The sequence below is a fragment of the Onychostoma macrolepis genome, chromosome 23, assembly GCF_012432095.1.
Source record: "Onychostoma macrolepis isolate SWU-2019 chromosome 23, ASM1243209v1, whole genome shotgun sequence".
Lineage (NCBI taxonomy): Eukaryota > Metazoa > Chordata > Actinopteri > Cypriniformes > Cyprinidae > Onychostoma > Onychostoma macrolepis.
This window is the reverse complement of record NC_081177.1, coordinates 25,991,511-26,010,952: the sequence shown is the minus strand read 5'-3', so window position 1 is coordinate 26,010,952 and position 19,442 is coordinate 25,991,511. Positions and strand designations below refer to the sequence as shown.

Here is a 19,442-nt window from a genome sequence, read left to right as displayed (position 1 = left end):
ACCAGTTCGTTTTTACCTGAATAATAACACATAGAAAGCTTTACAGGCTTTTCACCGAAATAAGCAGTGTATCTGAAAACATCAGGGCACCTGGCGCCGCCCTCCGCCGCCGCACCGCTACTACAGCCTCAGAGCCGCGTTGGGAACGCTTTGTGAACTGAACGCCAAGCTGCGTTCAGACATGCGCAGAGAGGAATGACACTGCAGAACGGGCGTGGTTTCAATCTAATCTAAAAATCCCGTACAATAACAACAGCCAAACCGTTCCAATATCAACAACAGACGTACATTACAATAAACGCTTTACGATAAACACTGCGCGAGTGACAGCGGCGGACCGAGCATGTCTGCACACGGTACAAGTGCATCTCTTTATAATACACATTAAACACTTCACATGACATTTGGCTCAAAATAACACATCAATGTGCTTCTGGTTATTTCTTTATAATGTTTTCCACGCTTTTTAAAACAGAAGTAGCTCCATTCTCGCTGTGCGTTTATTCATCACGCCGTTCTCGTTTACTGCGAAGTGAACGATCAAGAGAACGGAAGTAACGAATGCCAGCTGTTTTGACGGAACGCTTTGCATTGTCTGTAAACACCAAATACCGATTACAAATGACATTTACATGGTACCAAAAGAGACTTAAACTGTCATGCACACGTCTAAAAGTAAGGTCTGTTGTATTAACCATGGCGTTCTGTGATGGTACCATAGTGATAGCATCAGATGTAGATGCTGGTTATTTATGGTAGCTACATTGTAATTAGTATTGCATGGTGTTTCCATGGTAGTCCAATGTACTTCAGAAATAACAGCACTAAAATTACTGTATTTAAGTAACATGGTACTGAATAATCAGGGGCGTCATGCACTGATTTTTGAGTTCATGCTTGTCATGATGTGACACACAGCAGCCACAATAGCACTGTATAACTGATATAGGCTTATGTTTTATTTAATATTTTCCTTTTTATTGGAAATATTTCCAAAGGTGTTATATCAGGAAATATATCGATTCTCAAACATGTGTAAGTAAATGCGTTTTGCACCTTTATAGATTATATTATTTGAATGGGTGATGGGCAAAGTAGACTAATAGTGTAATCTATAAACTACACATAAAACCCCAATTATTTACTTAAGTAGGGTGAATTTGGGTAATCTGGGACACCTAAACTCCAGTGTGTTTATTTCCTGTTCTAATAAAATGTAGTCAACAGGACTTCTACTATAATTTTAGGGTGGATGTCATGTGACTGAAATCACAGAATGATTCCACAGAAAGGGGCGGGGCACTTGTCAATCAAGAAGCTTCCCTGGGAATTGCATGACAAGCTCAATGACAGGATTCTGACTAGATTCATGTTAAGGACATACAAATGAGACAATGTTCCTAATTGTTGTCAAATTATGTTTGTGATCTATTCAAGCAACAACATATGTATTAAAGTGTTGAAAATGTGTTTTATTTTTTTTTTATTTTAAATGATTTTTGTTGTCCCACATTATCAAATATGATTGATAATGTGGGACAGCATGCTTTGGGTAATCTGGGACAGTCTTAAAATGGGGGAAATATGCATTTAGGGACTTTATAAATCTAATGACAAGGGCTAATATATGCCATAATGAGAAATGGGTGTTAATGCTGGAGGTTATAACATTAGCACAAGTTCACAGTAGTTAGCAGCTAGCTAAACCAGCTAGCTAGAGAGAGATGCTACAGAGACGGAATCTGGGAAGCGCATTCCAATAGCAAGCAAAGGTATCAGGATGAAGTAAACCATTAATTTCATTTCCCAAATTCCCAGTTAGTTTAGTATATACAACGGTTCAAATCACTGAGCAGCAGGGGGATCTGCGCCCAGGCCATTTCACAATGTTCTGTTCACAAACGCACACACACACACACACACACACACACACAAACAGTCATTAGTCAGATAAAATGTGAAAATATCCATGGTCTTTAATTTACTCAATGAAATGTATTACAAAATACAATGGCACCACAGCGTCAGAAAAAGAGATGGCAACAGAAAGAACGAGGAAGAGAGAGAGAGAGAGAGAGAGAGGGAAATAAGAGAAATACGAAGAAGCTAAACCAATGGAATGAGAGTAGAATGAAGGGAGCTATTGGTGATATTGTGTTTGGCATGCATAAAGTGAATATAGGCTTTTTTAGGCCTAATACATATGTCCCAGATTACAAAGTGACCTGTCCCAGATTTTTTTTTTTTTGGCACAAAACACTTAATAGGTGTGGCATGTCTCCTCTGGGCATAATATTTACATTATTTCTTCTGGTGTGGTTAGAAAACATCTTAGGGATTTCAGAGAAGTCTAATGTGTTGATCTAATGTGTTAGACAGATATCGAAATAAATAGCAGAAGTCAAAATTGCAAAAAAATGTCCCAGATTACCTGAATTCACCAGATATGGGTGTCATCCGATTCAAATTGAGCAGCTGATGCTGTGCACTAAACAATCTAATCACACCGGTGTGATTGTATCAAATATAAAATATATATAGATTATTCGGCTATTTTTTGTCTTTTGGAAGCTGCATTCAAAATCCACTTGGCTCAGAAATCTGAGGAGGCACGTGATACCATGGTACATGTCCAGACCACTGATCTATATATTGATTATAATCTATATATAATGTTCTCTATTGTAGATCAGTGGTCCAGACACATTTAGTTGTTTTTCTTGTTGTGGTTGTAATTATTTGAACTAACATTGCCTCAGCACCATTTGGGTGCTTCATTCGTAACAAGCTTGAACAACAGGTTAAGTCACTATAAATACACAATTTATACAATTTACACTACACTAGGAATAGAAAATTCAGAATAGCTGAATTGATTTGAAATCGTTTGTAACATTGTGTATACTGTCACTTTTTGATCAATTTAGTGTCCTTGCTGAATAACAGTATCTATCTATCTATCTATCTATCTATCTATCTATCTATCTATCTATCTATCTATCTATCTATCTATCTATCTATCTATCCATCTATCATACCTCAGTTTGTGTGTAATTATCACAACTAAAACTGTAACTACAGCTTTAGCACAGTAAAATAATCCACACATACCTGTGGTTTCTGCCTCCAGTTAACAGGGAGAGGAGTGTTTTGTGCGGTTTTAAGGCTGCGGCAGAAGAGGACAGCCTAGAGAGCATGGACAATGACAGCACGTCGCTGATGAGATCCAGAGGCCCCAGTCCCCTCAGTGACAGTATGGTAGAGTATCACACAGTGCACTTTCATAGTTAGTGGAGAGGAATACAACAGGGCTGCCTGGGATTGTAAGTAGACCATCTGTGGCAGTCGGTTTAATACGTATTAAATGTATATGTTTACATGTAAACACAATTTCTATAGTAAATAATAATTTAAATTGTTCCCACAAATCGGTTGTCTTGTATATAAAAGTCTGTATACTCTCTAATAAGAGAGTAATAATATGTAATATGTGGGTTCAGTTCTGTTGACAGCAAATGCAGGCATGAAATGGTCAATGCTGTCTGTTTTCTGCTAGATGTCTGAGGCGAATGATGAAGTTCTTATTAATGAAGTCACTCATGAAATACCACATGATGCACACGAGGTGATGGCTCTTCACAAACATACTTCATTCCTATAATGAATATTGGCTTCAATAAATTGACATAATATCTTGTTTTTATTTTTGACAAATTTGTTGTTGTTGTGCATGAAGGCAGAGAGTGTCATTTCGACTGAGACATACGGAGCTGATTTGCAAAGAACTCTGGGAGAGATTCTTGCATACTGTCAGGTAATGATGAGGCAGTTGATCCTGCCTGTTATTGTTAACCTTGAGTTATTGATTTTTGCATTAAAACTCAGTATGAGATTTACAGTCAGGTTTGTCGTTCAGGTTACATATGGAGCCATTCTGAAACTCGATGAGAAGTTTGAGATGCTCCATGCGAAAGTAGCAAGCATCCAGACCAGTCATCAGAATCCAGCTGTCCACTCTCAGGTAAACATAACACTACTCGCATATCACAATATGAATAATGAGTATATTACAGTTACAATTAATAGTTACATATGTGCTAAATGGGTCATAAACTGCCTTTTTTTTTTATTTTGTACTGTTCTCTGAAGTCCATTTATAATGTTATCAAGATTTTTACATCGAAAATCATAATTTAGAAGTAATAAGCTATTTTTTTGTCCTGTTTTTAACCCCCTCTCATCAGAGCACTCTGTTTGAATAGGCGTGGAGGATTGTAGACTCGGAAGTAAACGCCACTGCTATGATTGGCTGACAGTTGTGTATGTTTGACAGTCTACTACATCCTTCACAGATAGACGCTGCTGTAATTTAGGTCAAAAACACATAAATACTCAGTATATATATTAAATGATCTGTAATAACAGACAAAGTAATAGTGAGCACGTAATGAAAACAGTTACTCACACTTGTGTGGTGCGTTACATTACTGTCGGATCCAATATAGTCGGCACAGCATCGTCTTTTAGTTTCAATCTTTTCTAAAATCCCACATCGAATTGTGCCTTGTTTGTAAATGAATCCGCAGTAAAATGAAGTTAACAATGGACCAAGTTCTTACTGACACGGTCTGGAACTTCATAAAAAAAAAAAGTTCATTAACTTTTCTGACTTTGGGATCAGAAGGAAGGCGATGCCAAGACTGTTTTTCCACAACTTGGCACTGCACAGCATCTTGTTGTCTTCAGTGCATCTTTGTTGTTTATTTTCTACGTAGACCTGCACGTTCACCTGTCTCGTGAATACTACATGCAGACTGCCTACATTACAAGCTGTTTTTAGACTAATGAGAAAGAGTTCTGAAACTTACAGGATGTTTTTAGTACAATGACCTTTGAAGGGATGAAGGGAATTTTGGTTTCTCAGTTCATGACCCCTTTAAATAAACTTGTGGTAGTGACTACTGATAATCAATTGAATTGCCTATTTTATAATTAATATGAATAATCATTAATATTTGAATATCTAATTTGGCTATTTTCTATATGGAATTTAATGGATGCAAACAAAAAGATTATTCATAGCATTATTATTATTATTATGTCATTGATATATGACCACATTAGTTGAATACTATGTGTTTTTTTTCTTTCAGCGTTAGTTAAGAACTTCATGCTTCACTTTCTTCCTCTCATTTTAGAGGAGGTATTTGTCGTCCAGCTACAGAGACAGCTGCCAGGCCAAGCCTGAAACCTTGATCGGTTTTGAAGCGTCTATGCCCCACCTCGTTCATATTTCCTCTACGTCTCCCCTTCCATCTGTGGAGAGCAGGAAACCCCCTACACTCTCCCCCGGCCCAGAGGTTCCCAGCCCTCCTCAACTTGTTATCCAGAGCCAGTCACACATCTCGGTCAAGGCCACTGTGCCAACACACACAACACAAGAAGCTTTCAGCAGGAATAAAATGAGTCTAATGCAGCATCTTGAGCGGGTGAAGAGACCAGCTGAAATAAGCTCCGAGATCAGTGACCCAGCTTCAACTGCAGATCTGATGAATACGAGTAAGAGAGTCTTATTCCAGTAAAATGTCTAAATATCTTTAAAATAAGAGCAATTTACTTAGTTGGGAAGAATTACATCTTAAACTTGCTTTCAGAGTTCACACAAAATTGAAAATTTGCAGAAAATTTACTTACCCTAAAACCATCCAAGATGTAGATGAGTTTGTTTCTTCATCAGATTTAGAGAAATGTTACATCACTTGCTCACTAATGGATCCTCTGCAGTGAATGGGTGCCGTCAGAATGAGAGTCCAAACAGATGATAAAAGCATCACAATAATAAGAAACAAACAGACGTTTTAGCTCAAAACTTCTGGTCAAAATTCCATAGTCCATAATGCATGATAACGCTTCCCTCAGTGAAAAAGTCCTCTTACATCAAAATCCACCCACATTTGTTTAGAACAGTATTCACACTGTCATGACATTTTGGGATTGTCAACCGCATTTTGTTTACAGATGTGAGTCTCGAAATGTCCCGTTCACACAGCAGCTTAGAATACTGTCTGTATGAACGTGCAACGGGAGTCAAGCCCGTATTCCTTACCAGTCACCATAGCGACAGTGAACAAAGTAAAATCAAAGATGGCGATGTCCATAAAACAGAAAGACTTGAGACATGACAAGAGTCCAATCGAGCCGTGAGTTCATCCGTCAAATCACCATTAACTGACAGCTGCTTTTATATTTGGGTGGAGAGCAGAGAATTTGAATCGTGCGCAGAACACACAACTGACGGGAGCAGCTCCAGAGGAGAAAAACTGAATCTAAAACTTTCACTGTAAGTTACCAAAACCACACATGAAAACACGTAACACACTTTTGTGCTCTCTTGCACTGTAGGACGTGACAGACAACTAGTCGTCCAGTCCTGTTTCGTTCACACAGAGCAAGTTTTTCAAGAATGCGGTTGTGAGTCCTGAAAATTCACAGGTGTCAGTTCGGTTACAGAATGCGGTTGTCACGCCCATAAATAACCGTACTGTGTGTGAACATAACTGTATTAAGGACTCAAATACAGGACTGACAACCGTATTCTCTTGCTGTATGAACGTGGCCTTAGACAATTTTTTGCTCATAAACGGTGCTTGATTTGTGCATATTTCTCTCCTGATTCAGACGAGACAACTTTTTCAATGCAGAAGCAATATTATGGATAGAGGTATTTTAGCCAGAAGCAAAGTTTGAAGTTAAAAACAGCAGCTTTTCACTTCACAAGACTTTAATTGATGGACTGGAGTGGTGTGAATTACTTGTGTATGATTGTGATGTTTTTATCATCCGTTTGGACTCTCATTCTGACGGCACCCATTCACTGCAGAGGATCCATTGCTGAGCAAGTGATGTAATGCTATATATTCTCCAAATCTGATGAAGAAAAACTCATCTGCATCTTGAATGGCCTGAGGGTAGGGACGTCAATATTTGGGTGAAAAGGGTGACAGAGGGCATAGGGCCCAGAGGCCCAGAGCGACGGCCCTGCCTGAGGATAAGTACAGTTTCAGCTAATTTTCATTTTGGGTGATCTGTTACTATGAGGCTAAAACTCACTAAATTGCTATAGTGAATGATTTTATTCCAGAACAATGATCAATGCAGCAATAATTTATATTAAAGGGATAGTTCACCCAAAAATGAAAATTCTGTCATTAATTACTCACCCTCATGTCGTTCCAAACCTGTAAGACCTTCGTTCATCTTCAGAACACAAATTAAGATATTTTTGATGAAATCCAAGAGCTCTCTGAGCCTCCATAGACAGCAAGGGTACTACCACGGTCAAGGTCCAGAAAGGTAGCAAGGACATCGTTAAAATAATCCATGTGATATCACTGGTTCAACCGTAATTTTTTGAAGCTACGAGAATACTTTTTGTGCGCAAAGAAAACAAAAATAATGACTTCATTCAACAATTTGTCTCCTCTGGGTCACCCTGGCGCGTGCTTTGATCTGCATGTAAACAAGGTATGCATCATTATTTTTGTTTTCTTTGCGCACAAAAATATTCTCGTAGCTTCAAAAAATTGTGGTTGAACCACTGATTTCACATGGATAATTTTAACTATGTTCTACATTTCTGTGCCTTGAACGTGTAAGGATCCTTGCTGTCTATGGAGGATCAGTGAGCTCTCGGATTTCATCAAAAATATCTTAATTTGTGTTCTGAAGATGAACGAAGGTCTGAGGCTAATTATACGCGGGGCAACTTTGGGAAATGTTGCCGTCAATGGCAACCAGGCGAGACACAAGGCCCGCGAATGATCTTAAGTATCCAGATAGAATTTTGTTACCCATTCTCAGGGGGAAAGTGCCCAAACGTTGTTGCAAAAAGTTGCCCCGTGTATCATCAGCCTTATGGATTTGGAATGACATGAGGGTGAGTAATTAATGACAGAATTTTCATTTTTGGGTGAACTATCCCTTAAATGCTGCCATTTGTGTCTGTTTCTGCTCCCGTAGGTTGTCTGGGCAGCTCTGACAGGAAGGTGTTCCTCTCTAACTGTATCCTACAGAGGGCTGGTAAAATGGCACGACCCAGTGCGGCGGTGCGGTACCTGTCGAGAAACATCTTCTCAGCGGAGGAACTCTCTCAAAGCAGCACCACTGGAAACACAAAGAGATGCCTCAAGAGACTCGACCCAAACAAGATCAGTGCCATCAGAGGTGAGCTGGACGGATATTTGAAAAATGGACCCTTCTCTGTATGATGTGCCTTTTCTGTTGTTTTAACAAATAAATAAATTTAAAGCTGCAGTCCGTAACTTTTTTGGGTTAAAAATGATCCGATATCAATATTTAAGCAAGTACACTGAACAAAATTATAAACACAACACTTTTGTTTTTGCCCCCATTTTTCATGAGCTGAACTCAAAGACTAGGTTCACACTGCAGGCTAAAGTGGCCCAAATCCGACTTTTTGCCCAAATTTGACCCATATCTGATTTTCTTATGACAGTCTGAACAGCACAATTTTTTCAAATCAGGCCCAGGCCACTTTCATATGTGGTCCTAAATCGGATACATACCCACTACCCACAGCCATATCACCCTGCAGCCCAAGACCGGTTGCCCATGGAAGCTAAGCAGGGCTAAGCCTGGTCAGTACCTGGATGGGAGACCTCCTGGGAAAACTAGGTAGCTGTTGGTAGAGGTGTTAGTGAGACCAGCAGGGGGTGCTCACCCTGTGGTCTGTGTGGGTCCTAACGCCCCAGTATAGTGATGGGGACACTATACTGTCAAAAGAGCACCGTCTTTCGGATGAGACGTTAAACCGAGGTCCTGACTCTCTGTGGTCATTAAAAATCCCATGACACTCATCGTAAAGAGTAGGGGTGTAACCCCGGTGTCCTGGCCAAATTCCCTCCACTGGCCCTTGTCAATCATGGCCTCCTAATAATCCCCATCCACTTGATTGGCTCTATCTCTCTCTCCTCTCCACCTGTAGCTGGTGTGCGGTGAGCGCACTGGCGCCGTTGTCCTGTGGCTGCCGTCGCATCATCCAAGTGGATGCTGCACACTGGTGGTGGTTGAGGAGAGACCCCCCCACATGATTGTAAAGCGCTTTGGGTGTATAGCAATACACAATAAAAGCGCTATATAAATGCTTCATTCATTCATTCACATACCCGATGTTTTGCAATGCGACTTCTGTCTGAACGGCCATGTTGCATTTCATGCGATTTTTACGTCATTGAAATGTGACAGACGTCACAATTCTGCGCTGGATGAAATCGTGCTCTCCTTCTTCTTAATATTCTTATTCTTATCACTTCGTTATTTAGGCTCCGATTGCACATTAACTTAAAAATTGCTAAACACGCGCTAACACGAGCAGCATCCATTTTTATTTCCGCAAACACAGTGCGCTGCGTCTGACGTCACGTCTTCTTCTGCGCATGCGGGTCACTTCAGGGCCGTATACGGTTCACACATGATACTGATGGCAGTCGCATTAATGACAATGTGAACAACAGCGCCAAAAAATCGGATTTCAGCAAAAAATCCGATCTGAGCATTAAGACCTGCAGTGTGAACTAAGCCAAACATCTAAGACTTTTTCTATGTACACAAAAGGCCTATTTCTCTCAAATATTGTTCACAAATCTGTCTAAATCTGTGTTAGTGAGCACTTCTTTGCCGAGATACTCCATCCACCTCACAGGTGTGGCATATCAAGATTCTGTTTAGACAGCATGATTATTGCACAGGTGTGCCTTAGGCTGGCCACAATAAAAGGCCACTCTAAAATGTGCAGTTTTATCATACAGCACAATGCCACAGATGTCGCTAGTTTTGAGGGAGCGTGCAATTGGCATGCTGACTGCAGGAATGTCCACCAGAGCTGTTGCCCGTGAATTGAATGTTCATTTCTCTACCATAAGCCGTCTCCAAAGGCGTTTCAGAGAATTTGGCAGTACATCCAACACAGATTTAGACAGATTTGTGAACAATATTTGAGAGCCTTTTGTGTACATAGCAAAAGTCTTAGATCTTTGAGTTCAGCTCATGAAAAATGGAGGCAAAAACAAAAGTGTTGCGTTTATAATTTTGTCCAGTATAACACTGTTTTCTAATTTGAGTGGTACGGGTAGGTTTTTGCGGGATTATAAACCGCATTCATAATCGAAGGCGATTCGTCTTCGATTATGAACGCGATATTGCCTAGCTTGTCAGTGAACTACGGCTCTGTGTATTAACTGCCGCTCCATCTGAAAGCAGGTGATGGCGATTTACTGCTAATCACGAAACCGGCTTTACTGACGAGATGCGCATGATAATCGAATACGATTAATTGCATAGCCCTAGTAGCCACACCGGTGCGGTGACTGACTGCCACACATTCACCTCAAAACATTAGATTCATCCGCGCTGGAGCCGTGCCGGAGCACCGGATAACAACCCCACGCATGAAAGATAATTCCGCACACAGCTGCAATTCCAGGTTTTTAAACAGAGATGGCGACAAAGAGGCAAAACTTACGGACTGCAGCTTTAAGAAAACATTAAGCTGTTCTCAGAAATTAACTTTTCTAAGAAACTTTTCTGGGACATTTATGTGATTTATTTTCAAAGTTGATAAACAATGAAGAGATTTTAATTAAGGCTATAAATGACTTGCTCATATATATATTATGTATATTAATATCTGATGCAGTTTACAGAGCAGCATGAAAGTTGCTAGTTTTAACAATGTGTGGATCTCCACAGAGTGGGCGGTAAAGAGATACCCAAAATTTGACCTTCGTGAGAAAGGCAAAGACTGGAAAATGTGTCTGTCTGTAATCAACTCAACGGCCCGCTACTATCGGTTCATGGACAAGACACGGAAGGTGAAATTTTAAATGACAAAAATACTTTTTTTTTTCCAAATTAAAACCATTTGACAAGTTTTATCTGCAGCACTTCCACTACACTGGCAAATGTGGTTATTTCCACCTCTTTCCCCCAAATGCATGGACCCCGTTGATTGTTGTTCACACTTATGTTTACATTTACATTTATCCAAAGCGACTTACATGAGGACAATGGAAGCAATCAAAATCAACAAAAGAGCAATGATATGCAAGTACTGTAACAAGTCTCAGTTAGCTTAATGCAGTACACATAGCAAGGTTTTTTTATTATATAATAAAAAGAAAACAATAGAGCAAGCTAGTGTTAGAGGCCTTTTTGCTAATTGAATAATAAATAAAAAGAAACAAATGGAATAAAAAAAGAATAGAGAAGCTAGTGTTAGTTTTTTTTTTTTTTTTTACTATTATGTTTAACTATTATTATTATTATACTGCTTTTCTGCCTGTTTCAAGCAAAAGTGCATTGATCAGATCTGTATTGGGGTACCTGACATGTCAAGAAGTGATAGCAGTGTGTGATATGCTATTATTCTTCCTTGTGTTTACACAACAGGATTTTTTGTTTTTGTTGTTTTAGGGTTTTTTTTGCATTTTGTTCATTCATTTACATGACAGCTACACATTTTAATCTAAAAAAATTATTTAAAAAGAATAGTTAATGTTATTTGTCAAATACCATAAATCATACAAGATTTTTCTTTGAACAGTATTTGTTAGTAAAAGTTAAGATATGTTTCCATTACAGCTAAAGGTAAAGGAAAGAGCAAAACTTGAGAACGTGACAGAATCAGCACATACAGTGGTTACGTGTGCAGCAGCGGCAGAGATTGATGTTGAACTGTCTGACAGCGACACGGAGCAGAAACAGCAGGAAACGCTGATGAGCCACATCACAGAAGATCACAACATGCCCACAGACTGGGAATCGAACAATGGTCAGTGCCGACTGAAACATCACAACTGTGAATGAATTGTACTTCCCATTATAGGGCTGGGCTTGGAGGTCAAGAGGTCATGAATTTGAATCTTGCTTGATTGACAACTTTTTAAAAAATTGCATGTTTGTCAAAAGACATGTTACGATGGCATTAATGAGAGTGTCTTTAGGAAATGGATAAATAAAGCACAACTGAAACTGAAATCATGAATGTCAATTTTAGGGAAACAGCTATCTACCCACATAAAAAGAAGGGTAGATGCCAGTGGCGGACTGGGACAGTAATTCAGGCCGGGAATTTGACTCCACCCCAGGCCACCTCTGCTGCTGCAGTCACCACCACCCTATTCATGTGTCCACCGGACTGCTTAATAGGCTAACCCTGTTAGTTGATGTAACAGGTAGACTACCAGACGTAATATAAATTAATAAATAAATGAACCCTCAAAAACTCACTAGGAATACACCATCTATACTACCACACCAAAGACAAATATAAAATTGGCTTACACATTTTAAAAAGGGATAATAAGATTCACATGTTGAAATTATATATTTTATGTATTTCCAATGCTCAAGTCAAATATATCAAAAGTATCAGAAACACAAACACAAATAAACTTAACAAAAGCTACAACAGTGTAAGTAAAAGATAACAATGTTTACTCAATAATGGCATAACAGACCAGTAAGAGTAAACAGTAAGTAATTAGCACTACTAGTACACCAGTAGGTGGCGCAGTAGCTCACTGCTCTCTGCCATCTTGTCAATTATGTCATCTTTATCAAGTTTCATAAGAATCTCCTTCTTTGTTGCCATCAAAAGGAATGCTTCAAGGTTCTCTTGACTGAGGGAGGTTCTCAGACGGTTCTTCACTAACTTCAGGGTGGAGAAGGTCTCTCACAGGCAACCTGAGTAATAGATAGTGTGAGAATGAACTTGTAGCCCAAACCAATGATGTGATAAGCATCAGTAAGCAGATTGTACTGAGACAAGAGGAGATAGCAGCATATTGGACAGTTTTTGCATGTGGAACAACTTCTGCTCACAAACTCCACACTTTCATCAGGAACCTCAGAGCCTTCTCCTGCTTCATCACTAGAGGCAGCACCCCTAATGTTGTAGTGCTCCGTTAGTGATTGTTTCAGTCTTTCCCAGTGCTGTGCAAGGCTGGTTAGTTCAGCCTGCAATGTCTCAACACTGGCACGTTCATCAAATTGCAGTAGGCATTTGCTGAGCTCCTTCATGGCTGTCCCTGGAATGCCTTTTTCTCTGATTTCAGGGAAGTTCCTAGGATCCATGCAGGAGATATCTGTACACAGCACTGCATTTTCTGCATAACGGCTATGAAAGCTTTCAATAACAGTGTCCAAGATCACATTATGGATGTTGATTTTGTAATCAATCTCTGCATTAGCAATGGGCTCATCTTGTGCCAGCTCACCTGGTTGCTCTGGGAGAGCAGTCTGAACTTCAGCATCACTGTCCTGAAGCTTCTCCAGAATGCCATTGGCCCATTCAACAAAGTCATCTGCTGCCCTCTTCACACCCTCAAAGTCCCAGGCACACTTTCTCAAGCTATCCTCTGTTCCTGTCACCAAGTGCTGTGCTGAAGCAATATCCATGCCACTTGTTTGTAAATATTTACAAAGAAGGGTTGTCTGCTCAAAAATCCTGAGGAAAATCTCAGTATGGCTGTCAGTATGGTTTCATACTTTAAGAGAGCAGCCTTGTACCCTTGGGCCTTGTTTCGGATTACAGGTTTCATGGTCACATAATTTTCAATTTTTTCCACAGTGATGACCAGATCTGTGTAAAGTGCATGGTCAGGCTTTGCAAACCTTCCAAATACTTTCCTCAAGGCCTCATCTTTGGCCCACCAATTACACCAAGCCGTCTGTGTCTCTTGTCTTCACTGTTTTCCTCCCATAGCTTCATGCGCTTGTAGGAATCACGAATGAACACTGCAATGTCATTCAGTAGTGAGAAAAGGGACTCACTTGCCACAACAACCCCTGCAGTGTCAGCTAGAACAAGGTTGAGGACATGTGAGTAACACTATATGCGCACTTGGTTAGGTGATGCTCCTGTGAGCAATGCAGAGAAACCTTTGTATTGTCCCTGCATGTTTGCAGCTCCGTCTGTTGCATTACCAATGCACTTTTTGACGTCTATGTCCATCTTCTCTAGGGTCTGTTTCACAAGCTCCACAAAGTACTGTCCAGTTGATGACTCACAGTCAATTACTGCAACGAGTTTCTCGTGGACAGCATCAGTAACATATCGCAGAACTACTGCACACTGGTCTTTGGATGTTGAATCCTGTGTTGTGTCGATTTGTATTGAGAACATCCCTGCATTTTTCACTTCAACAGCAATTTTCTGTTGAATCATATTTCTTATTAATTCAATTAATTCAATTACTTTATTTACTGTGGTTTTGTTTAGTTCTCATCTGCTTCTTTCTCTTCTCAATACAATCACTTACATGTTCTTGTAGGCAGACATCGTACTTGCTCAGCAAGAGTATGAGCTCAAGAAAGGTACCATGATTGATAGCCATGTTTTCAAGATCATATGTAGCTTCATGGCTGTGCCCTCTGCAGCTTATCCCACATTTACCAATAACTTTCACTACATCAATCACACATTCCAAGACCTGCCTCCTCTTTCTAACCTGGTCTCGATGAACGGTCATTTGCTTATCAGTCAGAAGGGTATGGATGTCTGCTTTGTTGACTCTAAGAAAAAAGGCTTCTGCACTTTCTCTATGGACATTGCTTCTCTCATGTTCCTGTACTCTCTGATGGGCATGTGTCCAGGCCTGCATAGGCTACCTCATTTGACAAATGCACTGCTTAAAGGTTTTGCAAATGCAAGACATACTGAGCATAATAGAGAGTGATTGCTTTCATTGTATGTCAGCCATTTCCTGTTTGTGCCATCTTTTGAGTGGAATACATCAGGAATGGCTCTTTCAGTTGTTTGAATAGGGCGATACTTAAAAAAATAAATCAAAATCCTTAGACTGTGGATGGGCAAAATAATCAAATGGAGTATCAAAGCTTTCACTGTCTCTTTCATCTTTCCCTGAATCCCTCTCTCTCACTCTGCACATCTAGTTGCTCTGCAATATGAAACAAGTGCATTCAATAATCTATACTTATATTAATTGTGCAGCCATCAGTTGTATGTCCCCATGATCAAATATATAAAATATATAAAAACCTTGACCCACTAACACTAGCACTCTCTATTATTCTATCTACTTTTTATTATTTTTTATTTGTTATAAATAAAAACCCGCTTCATGTACTGCGTGACGCCCGTTTCACACCGCAAGCGTGAGCGGCGCGAGAGCAGCGCGTATTTTTTTCGGCGCCCATGTTAACAAATGAGTGCATTCACACCGGGAGCAGGAGCAGCGCGTGAGCGTCAAGCAGGAGCGTCGCGTGAGCAGCGCTGGTTTCGGCGCCAAGTCTATTTTTGCTGCGCTGCTCACGCTCAATTAAAGTGACAGCACACTTTTGATGGACAAAATAAATATGATTTCTATGAAGGTAAAATGACGTCAAAAAGATTTGCATGGGCAGGGTAAGATTTGTGAAAGTGTACATAAGATAGCAAGCGTAAATTAATTTTGCATTTGCAAGAAAAGAGTTGTAAAAGTGCAAATTGCATTTCAAGCGTAAAAAAAAAGATTTGCAGCCTTTTACTGTTTTTTGTAAGTGTATATCATGTATTGTGAAACTGCAACTTCATGCTAAGGCAAAATAAATATGATCTGTATTCTTCTGACTTTCATTTTTCTGCGCTTACACTTTTGGCACTGTTGTTTCGCCCAAATACAGCCAAAAGTATTGTAAGCATGTGCCCAGCGTTTTGCAAGCGAAAACAACCGTATCAAGAACTGCAAAACGGATTGACTGCGTAAAACCAATATGTGTGTGTAGAAAAAAAATCGTTGCAACTGTCTAAATGACTTCTTGTGTGCATAGAGCAAAATGTTCCCCAAATAACCTGCTATGTACATCTGCGTCTTTGCGCTTGCAGTTTTGGCACGATTCTCTCACTGATTTCAGATTTGCAAGCGCGAGTGGAAGGCGGGACCTTCTTCTTTCAGCCAATCAAATGAGGCTCTTGCTGACTCTCGATTTACTCTTATCTGATTGGTTCAATAAACACTCCAGACGTGAGAACACATCTTTATTTTAATTTGACTCAGCGTCATTCTTATTGCGGGGATGGTATTTTTAATGCACAGATACATATACAAAAAAATCAATTAATAATTAATAATACAATAAAATAAAATAATAAAACAAAAAAAGCATGATCCTTTATAAGCTGTGTAGGTTACCATTAGGCTGACTACCATGTATGTGTTCATTCTGAATTTCAAGCTAATATTAGGAAATTACATTTCTGTGTATTCACTCTATTTATCCTAATCATCCTCCTCTTCAGCAGACCATATGATATTAGTTTGTAATCTTGATGCTACTGAAAGTATCTGCACTACTATGCATTATTTCATTACCTCATTTGATTGGCTGAAAGAAGAAGGTCCCCAGAGAATCGTGCCAAAACTGCAAGCGCAAAGACGCAGACGTACATAGCGGGTTATTTGGGGAACATTTTGCTCTATGCACGCAAGAAGTCATTTAGACAATTGCAACGATTTTTTTTTCTACACACACATATTGGTTTTACGCAGTCAATCCGTTTTGCAGTTCTTGATAAGGCTGTTTTCACTTGCAAAACATTGTGCACAGGCTTGCAATACTTTTGGCTGTATTTGGGCGAAACAACAGTGCCAAAAGTGTAAGCGCAGAAAAATGAAAGTCAGAAGAATACAGATCATATTTATTTTGCCTTAGCATGAAGATGCAGTTTCACAATACATGATATACACTTACAAAAAACAGTAAAAGGCTGCAAATCTTTTTTTCTTACGCTTGAAATGCAATTTGCACTTTTACAACTCTTTTCTTGCAAATGCAAAATTAATTTACGCTTGCTATCTACACTTTCACAAATCTTACCCTGCGCATGCAAATCTTTTTGACGTCATTTTACCTTTATAGATTTCACACAAAACGTGCTAAAAATGCACAGAATAAGCATGTCTAGTGTGTTTTAAGACGAACTGGAGTATGTCAAGAAAGAAAATGAACAATCAAAAATATGTATAGAAGATTTACCCATTTTAACTTGTTTTTCATTTTTAATTGCCATAAGCAAATTATAACTTAAAGCATTTAATCAAACTCACAACGAACAATACATCTTGCTCGGGATCTTAAGTTACGATACAGTAGGCCTACATAAGAAATTCATTATTCACAGCTTCTGTATAATATTGTATTCTGTAAATATTGCACACGTGTTCACTTACGACTGACGTGACAAACTTGCGCCTTTTATTTATTTTCAGGAGCTATAGACACAATAATGCACATGAAACATACTGACATTCAACATTCGGCCAAATAAAATAAAAAATATGAACGCTCGTGTTCACCTTGGTTAGAAACACACCTTTTCATTTTTGAAATGAATCTCTATGAACAAATAACGACTTAAACATAATATTCTCACTTAACAATTAGCTAAAATAGAAAGACTAATTGCTCCAGCTCTTCAGTTACAAAAACGGACAAGGCACAAATTGCAAAAAAGGACAGATGATGAACACAGACACCAAAAAAATCGTACAATATTGACAGCTTCTAAGAAAAATATTAAGCTTTAAATTACGATTGGCTAGAAACACATAGCCTACTTTTTTTTATTCAGCTCTAAATAATAATTTTAACATTCTTACTTCGCCTATAAAGATTAGTTAAAATCCAACGAATAATTCACATTTCTCCCGATCAGTTACAAAAACGGAGCTTAATCACAAGTATTTTACATAAAGCATATTGACAGCTTCTATAAGAAATGGAGATTATGGGTAAAAGTATATATTATTAAAAAAAATAATAATAATAAAAACGGTATAAACAGCACTTTCTATATTCGAGTATGACTGAAAAAAGGGAATATCATGATATTATCTGTCAGAAACAGTATTTAACACTACACAGATCTGTACAACAGGTTACATAATGAAATACGCAAACACTAGCGCCATGAAGTCTATGCTATGTCATTCAGTACAGTAGTTACATATTCACAAATCATGTTATAAACACTCATAAGAGCACTAGACAAAGTTATCAGCCATATAGCAATGGTTATTAATAAAAACTACAACAAATACATTGTTGCAAGAATAATAAACAACTGATAAAATTATCCACCCCAAACTGTAGTACAGTAGGCCTATTAACAAATTTTGATGCAATAGGGTATGATTTAAAAACGATCATCCCAAAACAGAGAAAACATCTTCCACAAACATCTACAGTGTCATGCCAGTGTATTTTAAAGTATTTATTGTGTATATAATGAGTTGTATTTGTTTGTCATTATAGCGCGCGCACCCATTTTTCTTTTATGCCAAAAATCATTAGGATATTAAGTAAAGATCATGTTCCATGAAGATATTTTGTAAATTTCCTACCATAAATATCTCAAATCTTAATTGTTGATCAGTAATATGCATTGCTAAGAACTTCATTTAGACAATTTTAAAGGTGATTTTCTCAATATTTAGATTTATTTGCACCCTCAGATTCCAGATTTTTAAATAGTTGAATCTCAGCCAAATATTGTCCGATCCTAACAAACCATACATCAATGGAAAGCTTATTTATTCAGCTGTATAAATCTCAATTTCAAAAAGTTGACCCTGGTTTGTGGGTCAGGGTCACATATATTGTTAGATATAAATGTCACAATTTACACACAGCTTGTGAAAATAGTGATGCTTTGATATTGACAAAAAAAAAAAAAAAATTGCTATGGTGTTATAATTGCAAGAAATAATTGCAAAATATTGCCCTGCCGTACTTCTTTGGATCTGTCCTAAAACCGTATTTATTGTGCCCAGATATTACACTCTTATTTGTATCTTAGTCTTATTCCTTATTTTCCTCTGTGTTTCAGTGTATCTCGGCCCCCCTCATCGGGATGTGAAGGTTCCTGAGTTTGCCTTGTCTGCAGCACATCTGCGAACACGTCCTGAGCTCATCGCTCGATACCTCATTAAGTTCATCTTTCCAGAGGATGTGCTGGTGTGCAGTAATGTGTACGGCGGGATGCGGCGCGGCATTCAGGCCCTCGACCACAACAAGATCTCCGCACTCCGAGGTGAGATATCTGATCAGCAGCACTGTAGTCTTTCCACTGTGGATGGTGGAAAAGAGGTTGTTTTGAATAAGGACTAGTTCTCTGTTCCTGCTCTTCTTCAGAGCACCTGTTGGAGCGTTTTCCCTGGATGAGGCTGGAGGAAGACGGAAGCGACTGGAAGGTTTGCGTAGGCGCTATAAACAGCACCATCCGCAAGTTTCGATATGAGCGCAAGATGGGCATCAAGAGAGGGATACGCTAGTGCAGAGTATCCGATCAAAAACTGCTCTGTGATACGGAGGTGAAACCTTTGTTTGTACACAGTGACTGTTTGTGTCAAGAATGTGTTACT

General features: G+C 39.0%; 1 protein-coding gene across 1 annotated transcript; it reads left to right on the top strand.

Annotated features, from left to right (window-relative positions):
- Nucleotides 1-53: 53 nt before the first annotated feature.
- zgc:113423 (uncharacterized protein LOC569178 homolog) lies at nucleotides 54-19,364 on the top strand. The gene is made up of 11 exons (XM_058763378.1): nucleotides 54-356; nucleotides 3,131-3,258; nucleotides 3,557-3,625; nucleotides 3,737-3,814; nucleotides 3,917-4,021; nucleotides 5,199-5,559; nucleotides 8,020-8,223; nucleotides 10,768-10,889; nucleotides 11,659-11,848; nucleotides 18,908-19,111; nucleotides 19,213-19,364. Exons 1-11 carry the CDS (start codon nucleotides 344-346, stop codon nucleotides 19,350-19,352), a joined length of 1,614 nt encoding a protein of 537 aa, XP_058619361.1. The 5' UTR covers nucleotides 54-343; the 3' UTR covers nucleotides 19,353-19,364.
- The last annotated feature ends 78 nt before the right edge of the window (nucleotides 19,365-19,442 follow it).

Coding starts and splice junctions, on each gene's coding strand:
- zgc:113423 (XM_058763378.1), top strand. Junction 4,022..5,198: donor ATCCAGCTGTCCACTCTCAG/GTAAACATAACA, acceptor CTCTCATTTTAG/AGGAGGTATTTGTCGTCCAG. Junction 19,112..19,212: donor CAAGATCTCCGCACTCCGAG/GTGAGATATCTG, acceptor GCTCTTCTTCAG/AGCACCTGTTGGAGCGTTTT.